This window comes from Azolla caroliniana, unplaced genomic scaffold (assembly GCF_043228905.1).
Source record: "Azolla caroliniana isolate FFs.n. ecotype wild unplaced genomic scaffold, voAzoCaro1.0.p SCAF_14, whole genome shotgun sequence".
Classification (NCBI taxonomy): domain Eukaryota; kingdom Viridiplantae; phylum Streptophyta; class Polypodiopsida; order Salviniales; family Salviniaceae; genus Azolla; species Azolla caroliniana.
Genome location: NW_028230449.1, coordinates 19506191 through 19529983, shown reverse-complemented (window position 1 = coordinate 19529983; position 23793 = coordinate 19506191). Strand labels below are relative to the sequence as shown.

The following is a 23793-nucleotide window of genomic DNA, read 5'->3' as shown; positions in this document are numbered from 1 at the left end:
AGAAAAAAAAAAACACAAATATCAGAGAAAAAAAAGAAGGAAAAATAAATAAATTCGTGTATTTCTCGCTGGACTGCATTCGAAGGAGTCAGGAATCCGATCGCCTCCTTCTTCTTCTTCTTCGCTTCTCAGATCTCTCTCTTTCTGTCTGTCTCGAGGTTTCCATTAAAGCTCAGGTGACTACTCTTCTTCCATTCCTCCGTGCTTTTGTATCTGTTCTAATGTTCTTGCTCTTCTAAGGTTCCATTCCATTCCATCGCTTCTTCTTCTTCTTCTTCATCGTCTTCTCCATCTTCCATTCGGAGTTTCCGAGAGATCCCGAGCTTCCATTGGAGCTCCTTCTCAACATATACTATCCAGCGGTATTCATTCAATCCGTCCGTCCTTATTCCTTCTTTTTCTCTCCTTGCTCACTATTCCATGCTCTCCTCGTTTCGATATTTCCTGAGCGAATCTTCACGGTCTTATTGGTTTTATTTTCTCATAAGCTTCTTGCACTCCCTTTCTTCTTCTTTTAGAGTTTTTGACATATGTCGTGCTTCCATTGCTCGACAAGAAATGCTCTCTTCTTATCCGTCAATCAATTAAATTGGTTCTCATTTTCACTCCTTTTCATCTGTTGCTCTTCGTTTCACATCTCTTCGTGGCCATTTCAGTTTCTTTTTCTCAGAATTTACTTCAATTGCCAGATTTAATACTATTATTTCATTCATTTCTCAAATTAGCCAAGGTTAAGCATGGCTAAATATTTTGGAGTTAGAGGAAAACTAGAGAAACCAGACAAAAGTAGATGCATGGACTCCCAGGATCATAATATACACTGGAAAATTATAACCTCCTTCCTGCTGTGATCTCTTAAGTAACAAGTTACTGCATTTGTTTTTACCGTAGATCTGCCTTCTGTTAACTATGTATCGTAGATATTGCTGATTTTCTTTCACTGTTATTTCTTTCATTCTTTTTCTTTGATTTTTTTGTTTTTTCTGTATGAACAACCTCTGTCTTGTAGGGACTTGTTTTCTTATATTGTGTGTTTCTACTTAAATTGCTATCGCTTAAGCGTATGATAGAGACAGAAAATTGAGGTATCGTGTATGAACAGATTTGTTTGGTCGAGTGTCACAATCTACGTTGTTCATCTACTTAATTTCAATCCATATGTTCTTCTCTCTTGTTTTACTACCTTGCTACCTGTTTCGAGAAAATGCCAGGAATAAAGTTGAGGCATCTCTGTACGAATCGGCTTTCATGGATACTATGGATACTTATGAACTAGTGCTTTTCTTTTATTTGGATGAATGCAACAAACGATATCTTATATATCGATAATTTCTTCTGTTTTGATGAATGCAGCATCCAGTCTGTAGTGAAAACGAGAAATCTCAATTCGTGAATTTTTTCCTTAGATCATGAAATACACTTGAAAATTTGACCTGTTTTGTTTGCTGAAGTTGAAGAAGTAAGACGTTAATGTTAGACGCATTTTTCCTGATTGTGTGATTCACTTGAAGAAATGAAATTTGTAAAGCTTTTTTTTGTTATCAATGTGTCATAAACAGTTTATTTTTCTCTTCTTTTTATCTGTTTTAGATTTGAATAACAGTTTCAGATTTGAATAACAGTTTCTGCATCTCTACTGTAGATCTGTTTGAAGAATGTGGCAAACCGTGTCTTATACATGGTTCAAAATTCCCATTTATTCTTCTGTTTCCCGCTCTCAAGAAAATGATGAAGGATCACAGCTTGTCATTTAGGCTCGACCAGATTTCCTTTACTTACTTGAATCGTGAAATACACTTTAAAGTCGTAGCTTATCTGTTTAGTGTCGAGAAGTCATGGAAGTAGTCATACTTTGCTTGCATTTTCATTGATTTGACTATCTATATCGTATAAATGGCATCCTATTACGAGCCATCTTTATTTAAATTTTATATGTGAACTCATGCGTGATTGACATTTTGGAAATCTTTTATTTTCTGAATAACGGAAGTGATGTTTTACATCAGATCAAATTGGATTTAGGAATAACAGGTTCCTTCAGCGCTTAAAATGCATATGATTTGTACAGTGCCTTCTAGAAAAAATCCTTTATTTCTCTAGATCTGGATAATGTCTAACCATAAAAATTGGATTTAGACTTAAAATGGGTTCAACTAATTCATATGATCGAGAAGATTATTGTTATCCTATGTACGCTTGTAAATAAGGAGATACCAAAATTCTCAAGATTTTGTAAAATTGTTTCTTCACAGGTCTCTGTCTAGACTTCATAGGGATGAAAGAACGAGATGTGAAAGACCATGCACCATCAGAAAAAATGTCAAAGCATCTTCCTCCAGCTCTTATTTTACTGTCTTTATGTGCGTTTGCGTTTTACCTTGGGGGACTGTTTTCTGCTGAAAAGGATATATCAACGGTTGACCAGTACGATAAGGTTGCAGTCAATAAGAATTGTCAACCTCAAGTTAAACCTAGTAGCTTCCAAGAATGCAACATCACTTTACAAGATCTAACCCCTTGTACAGACCCAAACGTACAAATCTTTCCTTTAACTTGATATAGTATGACATCATTCCTATAAAATTCTTGTGATTTCTCTAACTTCCTTTGTACTGCTTATTTTAGAGATGGCGCAAATATGACAAATATCGGATGGCATTCAGAGAACGCCATTGTCCATCCCTCTCTGAAAGGCTGGACTGTTTGATTCCACCGCCAGAAGGCTACAAGATACCAATTCGTTGGCCTCGTAGTAGGGATGAATGTTGGTATAGGTTAGTACCTGTGGATTCTTTCAGTATCTTATGTAGGCTGCACATTCATCTTTTCTCCAGCTGTAGAGTTTGGAGAATTGTTTCTTTGGTTTTTAAGGAAATAAATCTGAAATCCCCCTCGGCTTTTTTATATTTCTCTCCAATTGCCTCTCCCATGTTTTATCATTGTCCTCCAAATGGCCTTATTTTTAATGTACTTAGGAAGTGAGATTGGTGTTTCACATTTTTGGAACATTTGTTAACAGAAATTTGAATGTAGTTGTTGTGACTACAATTTCTGCATTTAGTTGATTTATAAAGAGTTTTCTTATCAATTCTTGCTGATAAAATTGATAATGGGTGAACAGAAATGTGCCGTATGATTGGATTAACACTGCAAAGGCGAATCAAAGATGGATGCAGAAGAAGGGCGAGAAGTTCATCTTTCCTGGTGGAGGTACAATGTTTCCCAATGGTGTTGATGATTACTTGGATCAGATGCAAGAACTTATCCCAGCAATGAAAGATGGAAGTATCAGGACAGCACTTGATACAGGCTGCGGGGTTGGTTTCTTACATACTAACTATATAAGGAAGAACTCTGTAATATCCCTGAGGTTTTCTTTCTCGAATACCCTTAGTCAACCCAAATTTTAGCACTTATATATGCAACTTGAGCATTTATTTGGTCAATTCAATTGTCTTTTTTTTATCAATTATTTGATCATATCATCCTCTTTTACTTTCTTTGAGGGGTTGACTAGGGTATTTGGTGGAACAAAGAAAAACATAGGGATATTTTGGAATTCGCTCTTAAAACACTGCATAATTAAAGCTTGATAAAGACATATAATGCTGTCATTTTCATGTTTCACACTATGTTCATCTTCAGGTGGCTAGCTGGGGTGGATATCTACTACATCGTGGTATATTAACCATGTCATTAGCACCTCGCGACAACCATGAAGCTCAAGTACAGTTTGCCCTTGAGAGAGGAATACCTGCCATGCTTGGAATCATATCGACCCAGAGGCTACCTTACCCTGCAAATGCATTCGATATGGCTCACTGTTCCCGCTGTTTGATTCCGTGGACTGACCATGGTGAGAGTGATACAATTTATGAATCCCACTGTTTTATGCCTCGTTAATGGAAGGATTGAAGTATAATCTTGCATAGAATAAATTATAACTGGTTGATTTTAGGGAAATTTACCAGAGTTATAGCCACTTTTCCCACAATTCTCTATGTACTCAAATTTTGAAATCATTTAGGTCTGTGTATAGAGAGAAAATTAGAGGAAGCAATTTGTAATGAGCAATCTTTAAGATGTTCGAGATATTAGGCTTATTTATCACATTTTGAAAAATATTGAAGGATACATTGGGAATGTTTTGGAAATTAAGGCATACTAATATAAACATTCCCTTGATTTGACTTGTATTGTTGAGAGAGAAATCATTGCTTATTTCTGTAAATAGGTGGAGTCAATCTTCTGGAGGTTGATCGGGTTCTCCGGCCAGGTGGTTTCTGGGTTCTCTCAGGGCCACCAGTGAATTACGAGGTGAATTGGAGAGGTTGGGAGTCTACCGAGGAAAAGCAGAGAAGTGATTTGGATAAACTTCAAGATCTGCTAGATCGAATGTGCTACAAAAAGTATGCGACCAAAGGTGACATTGCTGTGTGGCAGAAACCTCTGGATGATAGTTGCTTCAAAGAGCGCGCAGAAGACTCAGTGCCACCTCTTTGTGATGATAGTATTGACCCAGATGCATCATGGTAATCTTTGTAACTTAGCTTTATAGATGCTGTAAAATGCTTCCCAAACTATAATTTATATATTTGGTTCTTAGACAGGCAATACTAGTGTAAGGCATTTACCAATAAGATGATTCAATGTGGGTAACATACAATGTCTGATAATGAAGATAAAGCAGATAGGTTACATAGAATCAACAATGAAATCATCTTTATCTATTTAAACCAGTGCTAAAAAATCTTTATCTATCTAAACCAATGCTAAATAATATTTATCTATCTAAACCAACTCTAAAAGGCACTAGGAGTTATCTAAACTAAGCATAATGTTTATGGTTTTCAGGTATGTACCAATGCGTCCGTGTATTGTGAAAACCAGCTTTCGATTTCAACGTCTTGGTGTAGGAGAGACACCAAAATGGCCTGCTAGGTTAAAGGAGGCTCCAGAAAGATCTCGTTTGTTTTCTGGAGGTAGTGAAGGTGGATTTAGGATGGATACAAGGGTGTGGATAGATATTCTAAAGTATTACAAAACGGTGCTCCCTGACCTAGACACAAGCAAAATAAGGAATGTGATGGATATGAACACTAAGTATGGTGGCTTTGCAGCAGCATTGATTGATAGTCCTGTTTGGGTTATGAATATTGTATCTGCATATGCTGCTAATTCACTTGGCACTATTTATGATCGAGGGTTGATTGGGACAGTACATGACTGGTTTGTTATATTTAATTTGCTCATGAATGTATGTCAATGTGAAGCAAATTTATTGACTTACAACATAATTTTCTGTTTTTCTAGGTGTGAAGCCTTTTCTACATATCCCAGAACTTATGACCTGCTTCATCTGGATGGTCTATTCACTTCGGAGGGTCACAGGTAAAAGATATTTTCAAACTCATGAGAACTGAGGGAGAAGTGTAACTTCACAGATGCATATCAACCCCTACATTCCACAATTTCATTTAATAAATTAGTACAATTAGTGCTATTCCTTAGTGCATGGGTGAAAAGGGGAAGTTCAGAGAGAGAGAGAGAGAGAGTTCAAACTCATGAGAACTGAGGGAGAATTTAACTTCACAGATGCATATCAACCTCTCCATTCCACAATTTCATTTAATAAATTAGTACAATTAGCACGATTCCTTAGTGCATGGATGAAAAGGGGAAGTTCAGAGAGAGAGACAGAGAGAGAGAGAGAGAGATGAGTATATGTACTTTAATTTAGTTCTCTGTTCAAACAGGTGTGAGATGAAGTTTGTACTCTTGGAAATGGATCGCATATTGAGACCTGAAGGATATGTGATCATACGTGATGCACCCAATTATGTTGCTAATGCTGATGCTCTAGGAGAAGCTATGCGATGGCAATGCAAGAAATACTCTACTGAGAAACAAGAAGATGACAAACAGCTACTTCTTATTTGCCAGAAAACTTTCTGGAGGTCAATTGATGACAATTCTTAAATGTAGTAGCTCAAATCTCAACTGAAGATAATTCTCAAATGTAGTAAATCAATCAATTCCGAGGTCCTTAGCACTCGGGTTTATTTCATTAATTCATTACCATAAATTTTATATTGCAAGAGATTTTGCATGCATCGATAAACGTTGTTTCACGAAGAAAAATATTTGTTCTTGGGATAAATGTATCTGGAGCTCAAGTCAAGTCAGAGTGTGCATATGAGAGAGAGAATGTGTGTTTGCTACTCTGTATATTTTCTTCAACCTCTTATTTATTCACTTGTATACCTCTTTTTAAGTACAGAAATCTATCTACCCATAATTATTTTGTAGGATGCAGATTCACATGAGCTCATCAATAATTGAGATTTAATGAGCTCACCAATTTTGAGTCTTCAAGTCGTCAGACAATAAATATACTTGAGGCTTGAGCATGTGTTTCAACACTCGTTGGATATCGAAATTCTGTCATATACCTTTTACTTAGTACTACACCTTTTATCTCATTTTAAATCATGGTGGAGTATTTTACTGCAATTTTCATCAGTCAATGCTACAGTCAATTGTAAGTTATAACTTTAAATGCCGACGTTTAGTTGTAAAATACACATGCCATTAAATTGCCATTCTATCATTTCAATAGTCTCTCACCAAATTGTTTCTGACCTATATATATAATTACTTTACATCGATAATCACAATGTGCTCTTCCATAGTGCAGGCCAGTGTCATTAATTGTGTATAAAATGTGGTTTATATTTACTTTTCCGGTTTTGGCTCGTATTCATAATTCTCCAAAATTTCGCATCAATCCATGTTAACTGACCACATAATAGCAGATGTATTACTACACCTTCTGAGAAATATATTACTACATTGTATATAGTCCATTCGACCATGTTGGCATCAATAACAAAAATTTAGCAATTAAAAATAGATTCAGGAAGGTTCAATCAAAAGATTATCAACCAAGCAAAAGACCGCTGTGATCTATTCCAGTTTACACTTTTTACTCCAGAGATAAATTAGACACATAACATTCCTGCTGAAATAATTTTTTATTTCGGAAGCATATGTAAGCTAAAAAGATGTGATTTATATATCAAACTATTCGTGAATCTATACAATATGCACAATAGGAGAAAAAGACAATGACATAATATAATAATAAAATGTTTTATTAAAGGGATGCCATTTCACAGTATAAAACTCACAAGCCCTTGTTGCAGGCTAGCTTTAATATTTAATCCTATGAAGATCCAAGGACTAGCGTTTTTACATTACATCCTACTAGGATAAGTATTAACGTTCACGCAAGCCCGCCGCTGCTCGCAGTTCTAATTATCTGGAGAATCGCTGATGACAAAAAACAATTGGAGTGTAAGTCTTTAAACTGAAGATAAGCACAATTTCCAAACTAGCCCCAAGTTTGTCTTTATTTTCTTAAATGCCCCTAAGTTTTCATTGTTTGGAAAAATGCTTCTGCTCAATCTCCGCCCACACAATTATACATTATATTATAGCAATTATTTGGTCACTTTCTGGAAATGATCAGGGGCATTTTCACAAATAATGCAAACTCTGAGGCACTCTTGAGAAAAACAACTCTGGGGCATTTTCACAAATCGTCAGGAAAATATAAAAATACTGCAAAAAGGGAATTTTCCTTTTACCTGAGCCTATGACAACAAAAATAAATAAGCCCAAGACCATAGGCCCTACAGGATAGCTGCTGCCTTTCTTGATGCTTGTTTCTGGTACTGCACCTCTCTTGAGGATGTTCTTCTGGAATTTCGCGCTTTTGCGATCAGCTAAGCGTTTTGATGTTGTCTATTGTTACAACACACAACAAACCCAAAAAATACCAGCATCAGTAACTAGGTTAACAAACCCTTTCATTTTTTTTTGACACAAGGGGCATTCAAGCAAATAACAAAAACTTACTAGAAATACTAGAGCGATAAGGTAATCTGACAATTGGGTAAATACAGTATGCAGTTTTTTAAGCAAGGGGTATTTGGGGAATTTATAAGAACTGAGCATTTTAGAGAAAATTTAAGAGAGGCAATAAATAAAATCTCAGGAAGGTATTTCAGAGTTTTTGCCTACATCTTAATAAGCAAGCATATGATTCATTATTGTCTTAAGTGACACCCATGGCAAACGAATTGATCACATTCCAGTATGAAGAAACAACAGATCTACATGATTACTAATGCATCAGAAAGTCATAATAGATGATAGATCCACAAATTTAATAATGCATTGGATGATTAAGAAGACAGCAGATGACCTAAGAAAGGTTGATCAAAACATTTCCATGCGTAAATAAATAATGTTTTGTTAACTATATTCACATGTTCTGGATTACTCAAATTGCTAGATTTCACTTCAAGAAATCTCATGGAGAGACAATTTCATTCTTTACAGCTGTAGATCCTAATCTAAACTAGAAATGAGAAAAGAGGATGTTACACAGGCAAAGTTCTGCTTTATTTTCTTGTTTCCTCAATGCCCTTCGTCAATCCACCAGTGGGAGTGAGAAAAACGTACGATACTAACCATATACTTGCTCAAATATTACATCCAGTTGAGAAAAAAAGGTGTTTGTGAAGGGAATTTTCGGTAGCAATGAAGACTTGAGGGCATAAAAGGAAATAAAGAAAAACTCCTAGATTTCCCCCTACACTTGTGCTTTATTTTGGAGTTTTGCCCCTAGATTTGTTTTAATACTCGGGGATTCGAAATGAGATCACAGCAAACAAAAGGACATTGAACTTTTTCTACTGATTGTGTTTGATGATCCATTTCAGAATATTTCGTAACAATTAACCTTTTATAACAGATTGACAAAGGAACTACACTGTAAACGTCTCAATATTTGTGCAAAAAAAAAGCATACGCAGCTTACATAAGGAGATCAAGCCTGTTCAGCAGATTGCAATGTATCTTTGGGGAGGCAACGTTTACAGATCAGAACTGTTTGTCACAATTATCCTTTCATTACAGTTCGAACAGGAAAGTAGGCCATAAATATTCAGATATTTAAGGAAAAAAGAGATCTGACCTTAATCATAAATTATGTTCTAGATCAAGAAAATCCTAGGTTTATCCTACAAGTAGAAAGAAAAACGCACTACAGAAATATCCACATAGATGGAAAAAAAATCACTGCAGTTTCAAATGGTGCTTTCCATGAAAATGATTTAACGTATCAGTGTAATAACATAATTTATGCCTTCCAAGTTTCAATGAGAGAAAGAAAAGCAGTTCAACTCACTTGATAAATCTAAATTCAAAAATTTAGCCTATAGTCACAAAATCGTCAGGTAGATGAGAGCGTCTCTTCAGACATTGCATACTCGTATTCACAGATCAAATGCAGTTTAACACATTATCAACTAAAGGAGACATATAGATGATAAAGAGATCGACGGCGAATCAAATTGACCGAAAACCGTAAAGAAAGCAAAGAAGAAGAAGCACGAGGGGATCCGAGTAACACATACCATAGCTACTAGTATTGAACAGATCGAAGATATGATTGAACAGATCGAAGATGTAAAGCAGGAGATTCTCCAATTCTTCCGCGCTGACAAAGAAAGCTTCTTCTGTGTCTTCTTCTTCTTCTTCTTCTTCTTCTTCTTTTGCTGCTGCTGCTTCTGCGAGACTAATGAAAGAATAGAGAGAAAAAACGCGTTTGAGTCGATGGGTTCGTGTTCACATTGGCACCAGTATGTCCGTCCGTGACGTGGCGAGATTCCAGAAACTTCCATAGGACAGAGGCTCGTTTTTTGAAGGTTTGATCTTTTTTATTTGTTTTTTTTTTGGCTCCATTAGTCCGTAAGGTCTCATGTGTCCGTCCATGTCCATTTGTCTCGCCCAAAAAAACCTCGTCTCCCCTATTCCGAACCCGAAGGTCGTGGTTTCAAGTCTTGCCTGAGCAGCAAACGGCCAACTGCCACTTGAGAACCTTACGTATTCCTCATTTCGCAACGCAAATGGACATGACTCAAACTTACAGATTCTGGCAATCCTCGTGACATGCTTCTCACATATCTTTGCTTTGCTTACTTATAAGTTATATGTATATAGCCTTGTATTGTAACATCAGGTTCCTTGATTCTCTACAACTCGAATGTATAGTTCGACAAGAAAACCATGAATTGGACTTATGAGTCTCGCACATTTAGTTATCATGCTTCATCAAAAGCAACATATACTTATGTATGAAATTCATACATATCTATATACACTGAAACAACAACATATAAAAACCACTATGTTTCTTAGAAAGGAACATGTGTGTGTGTGTGTGTTAAAACAACACACAACAACACAAAAGTCGTTTAATGGCCCTACTAACTCAATAATGAGGACCTTTATAGCACTTGATGTTATACGACTACTTGACATACTACAAGTCCTAAGAGTGAAAGCACAATAAAAGAGGGCCCAAAATGCTCTACTTTATGCCCAAACTTGTAGTATAACAACCTAATAACTTTAACAATGAGATGCATGAGGAACATGTGCATGGGATCATAATTGAACATTGCGTGGAAAAAAAATCTACAAGTTCTATGGGAAAACAAGTGTTTTAGCTTACGAGAGTCATGCCAAGACGACTTTAATGTTGAGCCTGTGGGATTTAGCTCACCAACAAGAAGGAAATTTGTCATCGCCCTTTTCCCTCGTTGTTTCTTTCCTCAACCAAAAATAACCTATGATTTCAAGCTAGATTTATAGAAATAAATCACAAATATAAATATATGAAAATTTGTGGCTATGAAAATATATAAAATCGCAACAAGTTTGGCAACATAAATCAAAAGATCTTAGACTACATAATTTGTAAACCCTTTTATACATAGGGTTTACAAATATGTAAGTCATTTGTAAACCCTATGTATATGAAAGTCATTTGGACAACCAACAATTACATTCTTGCCAATGTGAGAGGGGGCATTGGGGCACATGCAAGAAGATTTGTCATGGGTGCATTCTTTAAGTTCAACAATGACTTGGATTTTGAATTTCATGCTTTAATAGGATGCTCAATCTTCCACCACATCAATTTTGTTGTCCACACATTCTCATTCTAGTCTACTCCTTATACACATTCCTCAAGTAGTCACATTGTGCACTCTCAATTGCAAAACTCATTAGTGGAAAATTCTATACACCATCAAGAGACACTACCCAATTCCACAAACACTATGCGAAAATATTTCACTTAGTCTCATAAGTCATATTTGTCCTTCGAGGACAATAATAAAATACACCTACCAATCTCTCTCTTTTTCTCTATAAAAGTGGTGTGCATTAAAAACAAATGACGATACAAAAAACATTTATTATCCATACTATAATAATGAGGGTCTTATGGCAAGACAAACCCTTAAAGGTATTTTAAGAGTAGGTGATATAAAGAAAACTCCTTTTGAGGACACGATGCTTGTAAATCTTAGTCACAAAAAACATCCAAAACAATTTTCGTTCTCAATCTCTCTAAAAGAGACGTTTATGCATTGACGAATTAATACCAGATGGATTTCAAGAAGTTGTAGTTGAGAATACGGTCATCATGTTTTTATTGTATTCAAATGATGTGGTGCTTTTGCAAATTCTTTAGGATATATACAAAAGCTTATGAGGGCATTAGAAGAATTTTGCATGCATACTAATTTGAGTATCAATAACTCAAAAACAAAGACAATGCTTGTGAAAAGCCAAAATAAACCACTTTAAATTGTGAAAAGCTTGAAATATCTTGGCCTTAAAGTTCCCTCAAATCATATATAGAATGAATTGCTACCCATTGTGTAGTGGCAAGAAAGTGAACATATCATGCATTTGAGAACATCGGCAATGATGGGGAAGTTAAATGTTGAGTCCTTGAGAAATACATTTTCGACTATTTGATGACATTGGTGCTCCTTTATAGGGTGGAAGTACGGGGTGGTAACATTCCTAAGTCTGCTTCTAATGAGTTTGAAAATGTCTAAAAATGTTTACAAAGATTCAAGAAAAAAAAAACCATACACCTTCCTACGACTTGAGACGGAATCACTTCCCATTGAGATCATGGCCACAGAAGGGTTTGTTAAAAAAAGTTCCTCGCATCAACTTCCTAAAATTGCATGGGAAGAAAACAAATAAAAGGATCCAAAAAACACATTGAGGCAAAGTTTTTGTGGTGGTTGGATACATGACATGGAGAAATGGTTTGGAAGATGAGATGGAACACACTTGCTTCATGACATGTTGATTCAATTCCAATGTGAACGAGGCCTTTTTGCAACGCTAATGTATCATGAGATGGGAAAAGTGTGGAAGCTCGCGATATAACAATAAAAGGAAGATAAACCCACCACATGTAAACATAGATAACTTAAATGCATATATAAGTAGGATGTTGAGAACCCTCCAGAATTAGCAAGCAATGTAGCGTGAAATTGCAATTCAAAAGTTGCAGAATTAGTTATAGTCTAGAATCTATAGAATAAAGGAGGTAAAACGGAGATGGTGGAAATGTTAGGATAAAGCATTTTTTGAAGACAACATCTTCTCGATAATCACACATATTAAACTCTACATGTAGTTCTCCATGCCATATATTCTTTTCATGTTGTTACCTTTTAATATAATTGTTACAATGGGAAATGGGGGAAAAGAAAAAGTAGGAGAAAAAGGAAGACATGTAAGATTGGTCTTTATAAAGAGCTAGGGGGAGTGGTAGACTGTAGTAGAGCAATACATATATCTATAACCCCGAGAGAGAGAGAGAGAGAGAGAGAGAGAGAGCAATGGCCCAAATTATGGCATTTTGTGGATCGGTGATGGCGGCCATGATAGTGGTGGCATCGGCCTCATCGATGGTGTCAATGGTAACCCCGGGCTTTGATGATAGCCAATTTGCGGCCGCTACGGTCGTGCCCGACTGGTTGGACTCATATGCCTCAAGCTCCCAAAGAGTGGATGTCGAGCTGTCCTTCGAGCTAGACAACAACACTACAAGGACCGTGGGGCTGGGGGAGCTCTTGCTAAAGAACGAGACGCAATCGAGGCCTCATGTGGAATTGCGCGTGTCTCCGGGAAGTACAAGGGACGGGAGGCTTTTCACACTTGTGTCGGTCGATCCCGACGCGCCCTCGTCTTGGGCACCCACTCTCCGCAATATCTTGCATTGGATCGTCTCCAACATCCCGGCCCCAACTTCGCCCGATGGGGACGATCAAGGTTTGGCCCATATATTTATTGTTCACATGGAGAGAATGTGTTATGAAATGAATGAGAAAGAGAAGTGTTTTTTCAGAAATTTGGGAGGCTGGTGTTGAGAATGTGGTATATGATGGACCTGGCCCTTCAGAGGGGACCCATCGCTACTATTTCTTGGTCTTCGAGCAGGTCACACACACACACTCTCTCTCTCTCTCACACACACACACACATACACACACATTATCTCACATATAAAATGTTAGAATTAGCTCTATATTAGGACACAGTATATTACTTCTTATCTATATGCACTAGATGCCACATGAGAGTCTGGAATTCCTCTCACTCTCGCGGTCTTGCCTAACAATTTTCACAACCACATCGGGTAATCGAAGTTGTGATCTCTCTAAACTATTGAGCTACATGGATCACATTGGCTTCTCTCCTTCTCTAACTAATAATGTGTATACCAGATACCATTTCTCCCAAAATTACATGCGGCATCTTGTTTCCTAGGCCTCCATCCATTGTCTTCAAACGGTTGACATAATAATCTGGATTATGGCCAAATGACCAAAATCAAACTATTAAAAAGTGTTGTTATTAGCTTCAACAACATGGACTAATATATCAAAAAGTATACTCATCAATTTACTAATGTTGTTACCAAAGTTACTTTCCAAAAAGTTGTGATATATATATATAATATATATATACAGTCCATTATTACACCTAGGAGTTGAATCTATAAAGTGCATATATTTAAGTGTCTTTGATTCCTTTGGTGTCTCTATCAACCTATATCACCTCTCCCAATCTACATGCCGCATCCGTGTGGTATACCAAACTCACGATCTTGTGGTCTCCAAGCAATTAACACACATGTCTCAATTATGAACCAATCGCTTTTACATCTCTTTCCATATAGGTTGAAGTATCCCTCTCTTTGTGTTTGTGTGTGTGTGTGTGTGTGTGTGTGTGTGTGTGTCCTCTTTAGCCATGCCACATCAATGTCTCAAACTCATGGTTCCCAACTAGTTCACATTATTGTCCACTTTTGGTTCATGCATAAGTAATACATCTACCTATCTCTTTGTAGCAGGATTATTGGTGTGATAATCAAAGAATGCAATTAGGATAAAAAACTCAATATTATATTCATCTAGGAGATGACTCTCCATCCCATACACTATCTCTCTCTCTCACTTTAACAAAAATCATAAAGTATTCTTCTTAAACGTTAGGCCCTTCTTGGTACATAGTGACTCACTTTTAACATGATTGTACTTTTAGAGTAAAAAGGGCCTTAATTGATGAACTAAGGCTTTAATGGAAAGGCAAGCACTTCTTAGATCTATGAATGCATGATTTAGCAATATACAAGCAAGGGAATCTCTTGTAATTTAACATCCCACATCTCTTTTTCTTGTTAATATGTCATGCAAGAAGTTCATTAACTAAAAACCACAATGATAAATTCCACTAACATACAAAATATTGTTATGCATGATGCAGGAATCTCGAGTTAACATTACTACTATTACCAATCGAATAAACTTTAGTGTCCGAGACTTTGCCAGAGAATATGATCTTTACTATCCTATTGGAGGAACTTTTTTTGAAGTCAGTGCTGATAGCTAGTCAGATATTGCCTTCTCTCTAACATTCCAACAATGTAGAATGCTTGTAAACGTATGGTGGAATTTAATAACACTAAATTTATTCATACATGTGTTGCTCCAACATATAGATGGATTAATGTGTGTAAATTTATTATCTCTCTCTCTCCCCCCCCCCCCCCCCATTTTCTATATTGTTTTGAAAAGCTTAGTTTGAAATGCATACAGACAACCTTTCCTTTAAGATGATTAGTCATGATTTTCTTCTAATAACTACATGTTTTTGTAAATTTATCTAACCATAATGTTAGAAAAGGCAAGTTATGATATTGCATTCACAAGTTCATGGTTGTTATCCCCCCAACCATTATGTATAGAAATATAAATGCTAAAAAACTAGAGGAATTTGACAGCTTCGTTAGAAAGACAAGAGCGAGTTACAATGTAGCATTTTAGAAACTAAGTTGGCCATGCAATTTTATTCATATCATGAATATGATAAAATTGAAGTGTTGTAAATAGAAGGATATGAAATTGAATAGTGAAGTTATTAATTCATTACAAAGTGAATTGAAATTATCCACTAAAGAGTTCTTGAGACAAAAACGTTTGCCTTTTGAGTTGGAAGATTTCTATGGCATGAAAGCTAAACTTAGCAGCAAACACATTTATCTTTGGTGTTGTATGGCTTCAAGGGTGCAAGAGCAAGTACTTCCACTTCAGATTTTGATCCCTGTATCAATGGGCAAACAAATATTCAAATGCCCCTTGACTCCCCCTGGAACTTTGCACCTTGATTACATTATGCTGGTGAAACTACAATTTCCACAAGGAACTTGATACCTATGGACATTACATATGGCATTCCTAACTAAGTTCTTCTTTGCTAACATACATGTTTTTCTCTATCTACAAGACTTCCCATTTGATGCACACATTGAGCTTGCTCCCCCACCCATGAGAAGAGATTTCTGAGAATCTTGATCACCCATCTTCCCACGTGTTGGAAAGAAACATTCACAAAAGGACATTCTACCTGGCGACAACATTCATACTGGAAATTTTGTTTCATATTCTAAATCAACACCTTTTCATATATTAAAATGTGGCATATACAAGACTGTGCACCATGCATTTGTATATCCAAACGATTCAATCACATTTGGTCATTGTCATCATATAGGACTAGCTATGTCTTCAAGCTATATGAAAAAATCTTGCTGGTAGGTTAGAGTTCTGTACAGTTATTTCAAACCTCAACAAATTTCAATATATCAAACAAAAGTCTATATGCAAAAATTCCATACCAATTTTGAGCTGACTAAAGGCCTGATGTGGAGAGAGATTTTGTCCCAACAAAAATGGCAAAAACACCAAGTTAAATTTTTATTATTAGTGAAAACAGGCATATGATCAGTCAATGACCTTGTTCAATCAAAAAATATTACTATTCATAAATCAATTCAGACATCCAATCAATCAAGAAATAATAGTATTTCCATGATATAATTCAGATATTGCCAACGTGAATATTTGTGTACAAATGATTTGATTGTAAGATGATAGTGTTCTTGCTTAAGAATCTGCCGTTGCACCACCAATAATAATCACAACCAATGATAGAAAGGCCTGTGAATCAAAATCAAAATCACCTTGTTATGTACCACAAATAATTACTGCAACCAATGATACAGATGCCTGGGAATCAAAATTGAAATAAATTCAAATTATATATTATAAACAGGAATTTTCCATCATGCATGAATTAATAAGAGGAATTACGTGAGATATACCACAATCTATTTGATTTATTCCCTTGTAGAAAAAATATTTTGAATGTCAAAAACTAATTGGAAAATTTTACTAGAGTATTTATTTATAATTTTTGCCTGATTTCTTCTTTTATCGATATATAACAAGAAAATATCAGTATCAGAACTAAGTAGATGATTTGTTACCTTTTAAAGGCATACTTTATAAATTTCTGGCAGTACAATTTAATTTGTACTTATGTTACAGTACTTTTTCATTAAAAATAGAGGAGATATATTTGTCTAATAAATTCAAATCTTGTTATTTCTTGTAGGTTACAAAAGGTTAAGCCATTGATCCATTTACAATCAAGAAACAATGCATCACATAGTTCTTTGCGTGATGTAGGCAATACATCACATTGTTCTTTGCATGTTAAAGGCATAACCTTACGAACCAATTTTATAGCTAATTTTAATGGGTTGAGAGTAGGATAGTTGAGAAACTAGTTATCCAAGGAATTAGGACAAACCTATTAAGGACCTATGACACATGGGAACACATGGTGATCTAGGAGCCTTGGGTGTTCAGCTATATAAAGGGACTAGTTACCCTTTCATCATAAGGCTGTCAAGAATTTTGATGGAAAAATAGGCTTATAGGTATATGGAGGCCAGGTCTTCTGCTTAAGCAAAGGTATTCTTATGGAGATGCTTATTGGGTGTGAGTCCTCAAGGTTAAATCTTCAAAAGAGAAAGATAGCTCGTCACATTAATGTGACAGAGAATCAAAAAAATTGTAAGACTTATGAGGACTTGCTCACTGACCCAAGCATTTACACAGAATGTGCATCACTTATACCCAGATTTCCTAGGCCAAGGTTTAGGAAAAACTTTTGGATGTCCAGACATATTCTGAGTGACTAACAGCAATGCTTACTCCCACGAATGGACAATATTTTGGGTACTCTGGACCATTTGGATGGTTTGTGGTCATGAGGTTTTTGGTCAAAATCAACTGCTGGAAGTTAGCTTCTTCAAGCAATCCCCAAGACAATCTCTATTCAATTGTCTGCAACTTAGGGCATCCCACTTCAAACTTGCATTCTTTACTTTTGAGTGCTTCCAAGCATTTTAGTGTCTACTCAGCAATTTGCACATTTTTCTTTGTTATTTTGTGGGTTTCCACCTAGTAATGTAAGCATTACGAATAATTAAGTCTACTCTTAATAATATCATTATCACTTGAAGTTTTTGAAGTCTTATGACTAAACTTACTATCATATTCACTTATTTCATATTGCACATGTTTTCTATGACATACTCTCAGAGACTAACGGAAGGGGAGCAATCTGACTGCACATGAGTTTACTTTTATTTCCTCAAAAGTTCCTGAGTTTTCACTTACTCGCCCATATGTACTTCATCAACCCCAGAAAGAGACAAAGGGAGATGATAGGGCATGCAATTGCTGTTTTCGGGGTCGAAAACAAACACTCGGAAAATTCATGTTTTTTGGAGTTTTTGACTTCTCTTACCGCTATAGTACAACAGGTAAGGCCAACACGCTCTCTGTGATCAGGTCGAGTGCATATAAGAATAAGTGCTCCAATGTACCATGGAATCGAAGCTAAAAACCATCCAATGATGAACCTGTCAGAAGGAAACAAGCAAATAGATAATATGAGAGAGTTCACTCATATATTCATAAATTCCATTTATAATTTTGTCACCATAATAATGTGACTTTGATGTCTGATAAACCGTTTGTAAAAATATCAAGACTGTTTTAATGAGATTTTTTTATAGTCATACTAGACCTAGAAAAATTTATAGATGGAGATGTAAAATATGATAATCACTAAGATGATCATTCTAAATTCATCTTAGGCCACTAGAAGACAGTAGTTAACAAATTTTTCACTCAATGCACCATTCATATAAAACGTCTGCTCGTTGATAAAACTTTCACTTTTGAGCAGATAAGGGAATAAAAAAGTCACTCATGAATCAAATAACCAAACATTCTCATTTAATTAATCTTTCTTTCATCTTTTACTATTTGCAAACAGTGTTCTAATAGGCCAGAGGTAAACCTTCAAATGGTAATAGTTACTAAACAAGTCTACTGTTCTCTGTATGTATTTACATCAGGCACATAAGATGGGACTTGACCTAATAAAAATGCTTAAAAATAAATAAAAATGAGACATCAATTCATGTGGTTGTAGATAAAAGTTGCAAGCCCAATTAATTGAGAAAATGCATACGCTGCTAAACAATATTTCATCATTTAGTCAAAACTCAATAATCTTTTTGTAGCATGAATAATGATCAAAGATCATAGAGTAAAATGAATTACTTACGAAAACCAGACAACAGAAATCAACAAATAATCATTGAGCATGATCATTTGTGTGGTCCTACTGTAATACAGTGGTGGTAAAAAACTTGATAAAGGTCCTGCATCAGAAATAAGGTCATCGAGCATAAATTACTTACAAAAACCAGCCAAAACCAAGCCCACAGCAAGGAAGCCTTCCCTCCCTCGGATCTCTGTCCAGCAGAACAGGTGTTCCCTCAACAACCGGATAACCTACAATTACATAGACGTAAAATGACAATGGCTACGTTAGGAAGGACCAAAACTTTGAAGCGAAACATATACAGCAATGAATAAAACACTGAACCATTAGAAAATACAGCATTATACAACTCACAAGAATGGATAAAATGGCCTTACAATAGCTAGTGTGAAATTACAAGGCCTGTATTAGAAGAGAACATTTTTTTTGGAGATAACATATAACACCATCGGAATGGATTGATAACCTACAATAGCTAATGTGAAACTACAAACCTAAAGCATCAGAACAGATTGATAGCCTACAAAGTAGCATAGCCAAGTTACATGAGGAGATTGAAACAAAATTTGAATCAACCATGCCTCATCAGAATGGATCAGTTGTCTTCCAGTAGCTTGACAGAATTTTCTATTTTCTATTGATTCCAATTGTTCATTGAAATGATATGGTGTAAGATGTTATGCATCAATTCATCTGTTCTTAAGTTGATGTACATTTGCTTCCTTACCGTTCTTTCTTTTGTCTTGTTCATCTATTGATTTGATGACTGTCTTGATTTATCCACACACAAATATGTTTGCTTCATCCTCATTTCTCACACTGATGCTTTTAAAGTTTTGTTTTATTTTAATCGATGCATTATAATCACATTAACCTATTGTAAACTATCCATCCATTTCATGTTTGATTCAATCTTCAATACCTTTCAGTGGTAGTTTTGTGATTTCACATTTATTGAAATACGCAAAATCCTTTGAATTAAATACACAGTATCATCTCAATTGATCAGCAAGAAAAACAGTGTCGTTCTAATGTGGCCTTGAGAAACTTATCAAAAATGTATGAATCAAAGTCATCTTTTTAAACAAAAACATGCAAATTTCTATCAAAAACCTGCAGAATAGTGCATGGATGGTGAATAAGACAAATCCAATGCAAACAAAAATCATCATTTCGAAATAAAACATGTACTACTTCATTGAATTCCATTGCGTCGTCTTAAAAAGAAGGAAAATGCCCCAAATCAAATTGTGTCTTCAAGAAAATGCAGTACCAAATTTGGATTAATTAAAGCATAGATCTCTATAAATAGAAACAAACATGGATGCATCAGGTGCTAGAGTATAGGATCAAACAACTTCTAGAAACATATCAGTAATATAAGATATGAAATATAGGCAATCTATTTTAGAATCAAAATGTCACCAGGAGGAGTTATTTTTGTTCTCTTTTATTACATTATTTGATTATATTTAATTTTTCCTTTCCTTCTCTCATCTTATTTTTACTTGCTCCACAGAATTCTTTAAAGTTCTTAAACTGATGGCTATACGTCTAAGGTTTGGGCATTACCTTATTTTATTATCTTTCTAGTAACCATTCAATAAAAAAATTAATCGAAATGGAACCAAATCTTTCAGGCCCATAGGGTGTCAAATTCTACGTTCAAGTACTTCTCACTTCTTAGATGTGGAATTAAGTCTTAGTGAGTGAAACATTTTAAGGACATGTTTGTTCATTTACATCAGAATTTCTCTGGTGGTGAAATTTAGCTAACTTGATGGTTAGATTCGGGTTTTACCACAGTCTGAAAAATTGTTATTCAGTTTACAAGCAGAATTCTTTCAATAAAACAGTTTGAAACCATCTTAATGGACGGTCATGTATAGAGAAATGAGGAAACTGAGGAAAACCTAATGCAACTTCAAAAAAATGTAACTGCATTTGTATTGCTTTACTTATCCTTCCATTCACTCTGAGGGATCATCAAAATCTCCAGCGTTTCATTAAAATTATTTTCCATATTTCATTTAAAAATACCATATGTGCTTTATTTTGTATTTTTCTGCTATATATTTCGATGGTGTGTATTAATATTTATTGGATATGTATGCTTGACATATTAGACTATCAGTTCATCTGTAATCCAAAAAAATCAAAATATTCTAAATAAAATACGTTGGCACAAATTCCTAAGTAGATCAAACTATCAAAACCCTTCCAATAAAATACATCGAATGAGCTCATTTGTATTCTGAATAATTCAAAATCCTTTCAATAGAATAGAATGTGTCGATTCGTTTGTAATCCAAACAATCAAAAGTTCTCAGCATTCTGAACAATCAAAACATTTCCAATAAATCACATCCACATTGATTCGTCGAAAACCCTTTAAATAAAACACATTCACGTCAATTCCTATGTGATCATAGCAATAAAAAATCCTTCCAGTCGAACTGATTCGTTTTCAAGGTAGCAATCCAAAAGAATTCAATAAGGAATTACCAGGTACAGGCGTCTGATAGGCATATTGTTGGCTGGGATGAACAGGTTGAGGAAAACCAGGTGGGAGAGAAGAAGGAATATTCGCATTTCCCTGAAACGTGCCATAATAAGGAGGCGCAGAAGGTTGTTGATTCAGCGGAGCAGATTCTTCATCGGGAGGGTAATGGTAATCCTTGGGTCGATTCGCCATTTAAATCTTAATCCTAAGGAAAGGAAAGAAGAAGAAGGAATATACAGATCTGAGCGGGAAATCTCTAAAGACCTGAGACTAGCACTAAACCCAAACCTAACAAGAGGAAGGAAGAAGCACTGTCTTCATCTGACACAGAGAGAGAGAGAGAGAGAGAGAGAGAGAGAGTCCTATCCTTGACCCTAACCCTAACCCTAACCCTACTTGACAGATCAGACGGAGGTCAAAGATGTACGTAGATCTGAGTGTGTGTATATATGTACTAGTGTGAGAAGAGAGAAAGATATATTAAGGTCTTCTAAGACCAAAATTGGCCCATGAGACAAATTGGTTTACAATCAGAATTGGGATGGGGTATTTACCCATTCATCCAAAATAAAAACAAAAACTTTAGCTAAAAAGAGTTATAGTATAAGTTTATAAGTATACAGAACGTGTTATGGTGTAACGTATTTTGTAAACGATATGGCGTTTCTACTAGGCCTAGTTTCATCTCCATCCAAGTCTTTCGGAACGAAGCAGGGTAAGCTAAAAGAGTTCTAGTATAACTATGTATACAGAACGTGTTATTGTGTAACATATTCTGTAAACAATATAGCGTTTCTACTAGGCCTAATTTCATCTCCATCCAAGTCTTTCGGAAAGAAGCAGGGTAAGCTAAAAGAGTTCTAGTATAACTATGTATACAGAACGTGTTATGGTGTAACGTATTTTGTAAACGATATGGCGTTTCTACTAGGCCTAGTTTCATCTCCATCCAAGTCTTTCGGAAAGAAGTAGGGGGGGGTCAAAGGGTTTCGATGCAGTTGTAGCCCATGGTCCCAATGTAACTGATACCCCCCAACCATAGTTTCTAGAGCGGTTTAGTTCACGTTCCCTTCATCTTCTTAATTGCTTCTACACCACGCCGAGTTGCTTTGAAGCCCGATATATCGAGCGCGTTTGGCTCTTCTTTGGTTCTCCGCTTTAGCAATGGAGAGGCCGAACTGTGGTGCAAGTGTGTCCACATTCATCGTCTCCCTAAAATTTTTCATTGGTTACATGTTGGGGACTATTAGAATGGTCATTGTCAACATTTTGTAGCTTATTCTCTCTACATTGTTTTAGCTCTTAGATATATCTGCCTAATTTCTTTATATCTCGTGTATCTAATAGTGTGGAGAGGCTGGGGAAGGGTTCAAGAATGTCTTGGTATTTTGCCCTGATATCGGCGTAAGTTAGACACTTGCATGTAAAGTAGTATTCATCCTCTACTGCTATGTGGCATAATCTACATATCCTTTCCTCTCTAGGGACTCCATTAGTATGACCATTTTCGATCTCAAGTTGGTGAGATGATATTCCAAGTTGTCCAATGAAAACCCTTAGTGCATTCGGTAAGAATGTGTCTAGATATTTTGGTCGTGTAATAAAACCTAACTTAGAGAAGTGAATGAAGTGTTCCTTGTAGTACAACATTTTAGATGGGAGTGACTCTCGTGGGGTGATCCATTTATATCGAGTGTAAATTTGCCATATTTCTTGGCCTATTACTTTATTTTGGTCCTCATGATAGATTAAAGGTTTATCGTACTCATGGTTGTAGCAAAGGGGAGGTAGGTTATTAATGTCTAGGTTGTTTGCAAGAAGCCAACTCACCACAATGTTATACCAAGAGCTAGTGTTTCTAGACTCATAGAGTGATCGAGATGCCTCAAAAGCTTGACGAGATATCTTGTAATGTGGTTGGCTATGTATCCTATGAATAAAAACTACATGTTGGAAAAGTGTTTCTACTAACATCGAGGGTAAAGTAAACTCTACTCTAATAATGTCATGTGGTGTGGTCAATTTGCTTCGGAGTTGACGTGATAACATCATCACCAATGGTCTCTGATTGCATTCACATGAAATGTCATGAGAGTGAGAGAGAGGAGGGGATCATTTCTATTGTGGTTTGCTGCATCCATCCCATTCTGTGCATCCGGACAAAAATCTCGCAATATCCTGTTGGTCGATCACAAGGGAGAGATAGACGCATAAACAAATAGATAGATAGATAAATACATACATACATTATAGATAAATAAATAGATAGATAGATAGATAGACACATAGATAGATAGATCTATACTTCTTTTTTTTTCGGTAGTGGATAGAGAAATACAGAGAGAGAGAGAGAG

General features: G+C 35.8%; 4 protein-coding genes across 4 annotated transcripts; 2 read left to right on the top strand and 2 right to left on the bottom strand.

The window, feature by feature from the left end:
* The first annotated feature begins 239 nt into the window (after window positions 1-239).
* On the top strand, window positions 240-6098 carry LOC147855787 (putative methyltransferase PMT21). The gene is made up of 9 exons (XM_087330159.1): window positions 240-362; window positions 2253-2533; window positions 2626-2774; window positions 3122-3317; window positions 3646-3856; window positions 4235-4532; window positions 4855-5229; window positions 5314-5391; window positions 5757-6098. The coding sequence occupies exons 2-9, from the start codon at window positions 2276-2278 to the stop codon at window positions 5977-5979; spliced, it is 1788 nt and encodes a 595-aa protein (XP_087186285.1). The 5' UTR covers window positions 240-362; window positions 2253-2275; the 3' UTR covers window positions 5980-6098.
* Window positions 6099-7136: 1038 nt separating this feature from the next.
* On the bottom strand, window positions 7137-9650 carry LOC147855786 (uncharacterized). The gene is made up of 3 exons (XM_087330162.1): window positions 9486-9650; window positions 7650-7806; window positions 7137-7332 (listed from the first exon to the last, which is right to left on the bottom strand). Exons 1-3 carry the CDS (start codon window positions 9486-9488, stop codon window positions 7286-7288), a joined length of 207 nt encoding a protein of 68 aa, XP_087186288.1. The 5' UTR covers window positions 9489-9650; the 3' UTR covers window positions 7137-7285.
* Window positions 9651-12765: 3115 nt separating this feature from the next.
* On the top strand, window positions 12766-14947 carry LOC147855785 (uncharacterized). The gene is made up of 3 exons (XM_087330160.1): window positions 12766-13218; window positions 13295-13386; window positions 14716-14947. The coding sequence occupies exons 1-3, from the start codon at window positions 12786-12788 to the stop codon at window positions 14839-14841; spliced, it is 651 nt and encodes a 216-aa protein (XP_087186286.1). The 5' UTR covers window positions 12766-12785; the 3' UTR covers window positions 14842-14947.
* A 1237-nt stretch (window positions 14948-16184) lies between these two features.
* LOC147855784 (large ribosomal subunit protein eL20z-like) lies at window positions 16185-21867 on the bottom strand. The gene is made up of 4 exons (XM_087330161.1): window positions 21442-21867; window positions 19073-19166; window positions 18109-18223; window positions 16185-16448 (listed from the first exon to the last, which is right to left on the bottom strand). Exons 1-4 carry the CDS (start codon window positions 21629-21631, stop codon window positions 16395-16397), a joined length of 453 nt encoding a protein of 150 aa, XP_087186287.1. The 5' UTR covers window positions 21632-21867; the 3' UTR covers window positions 16185-16394.
* Window positions 21868-23793: the final 1926 nt, after the last annotated feature.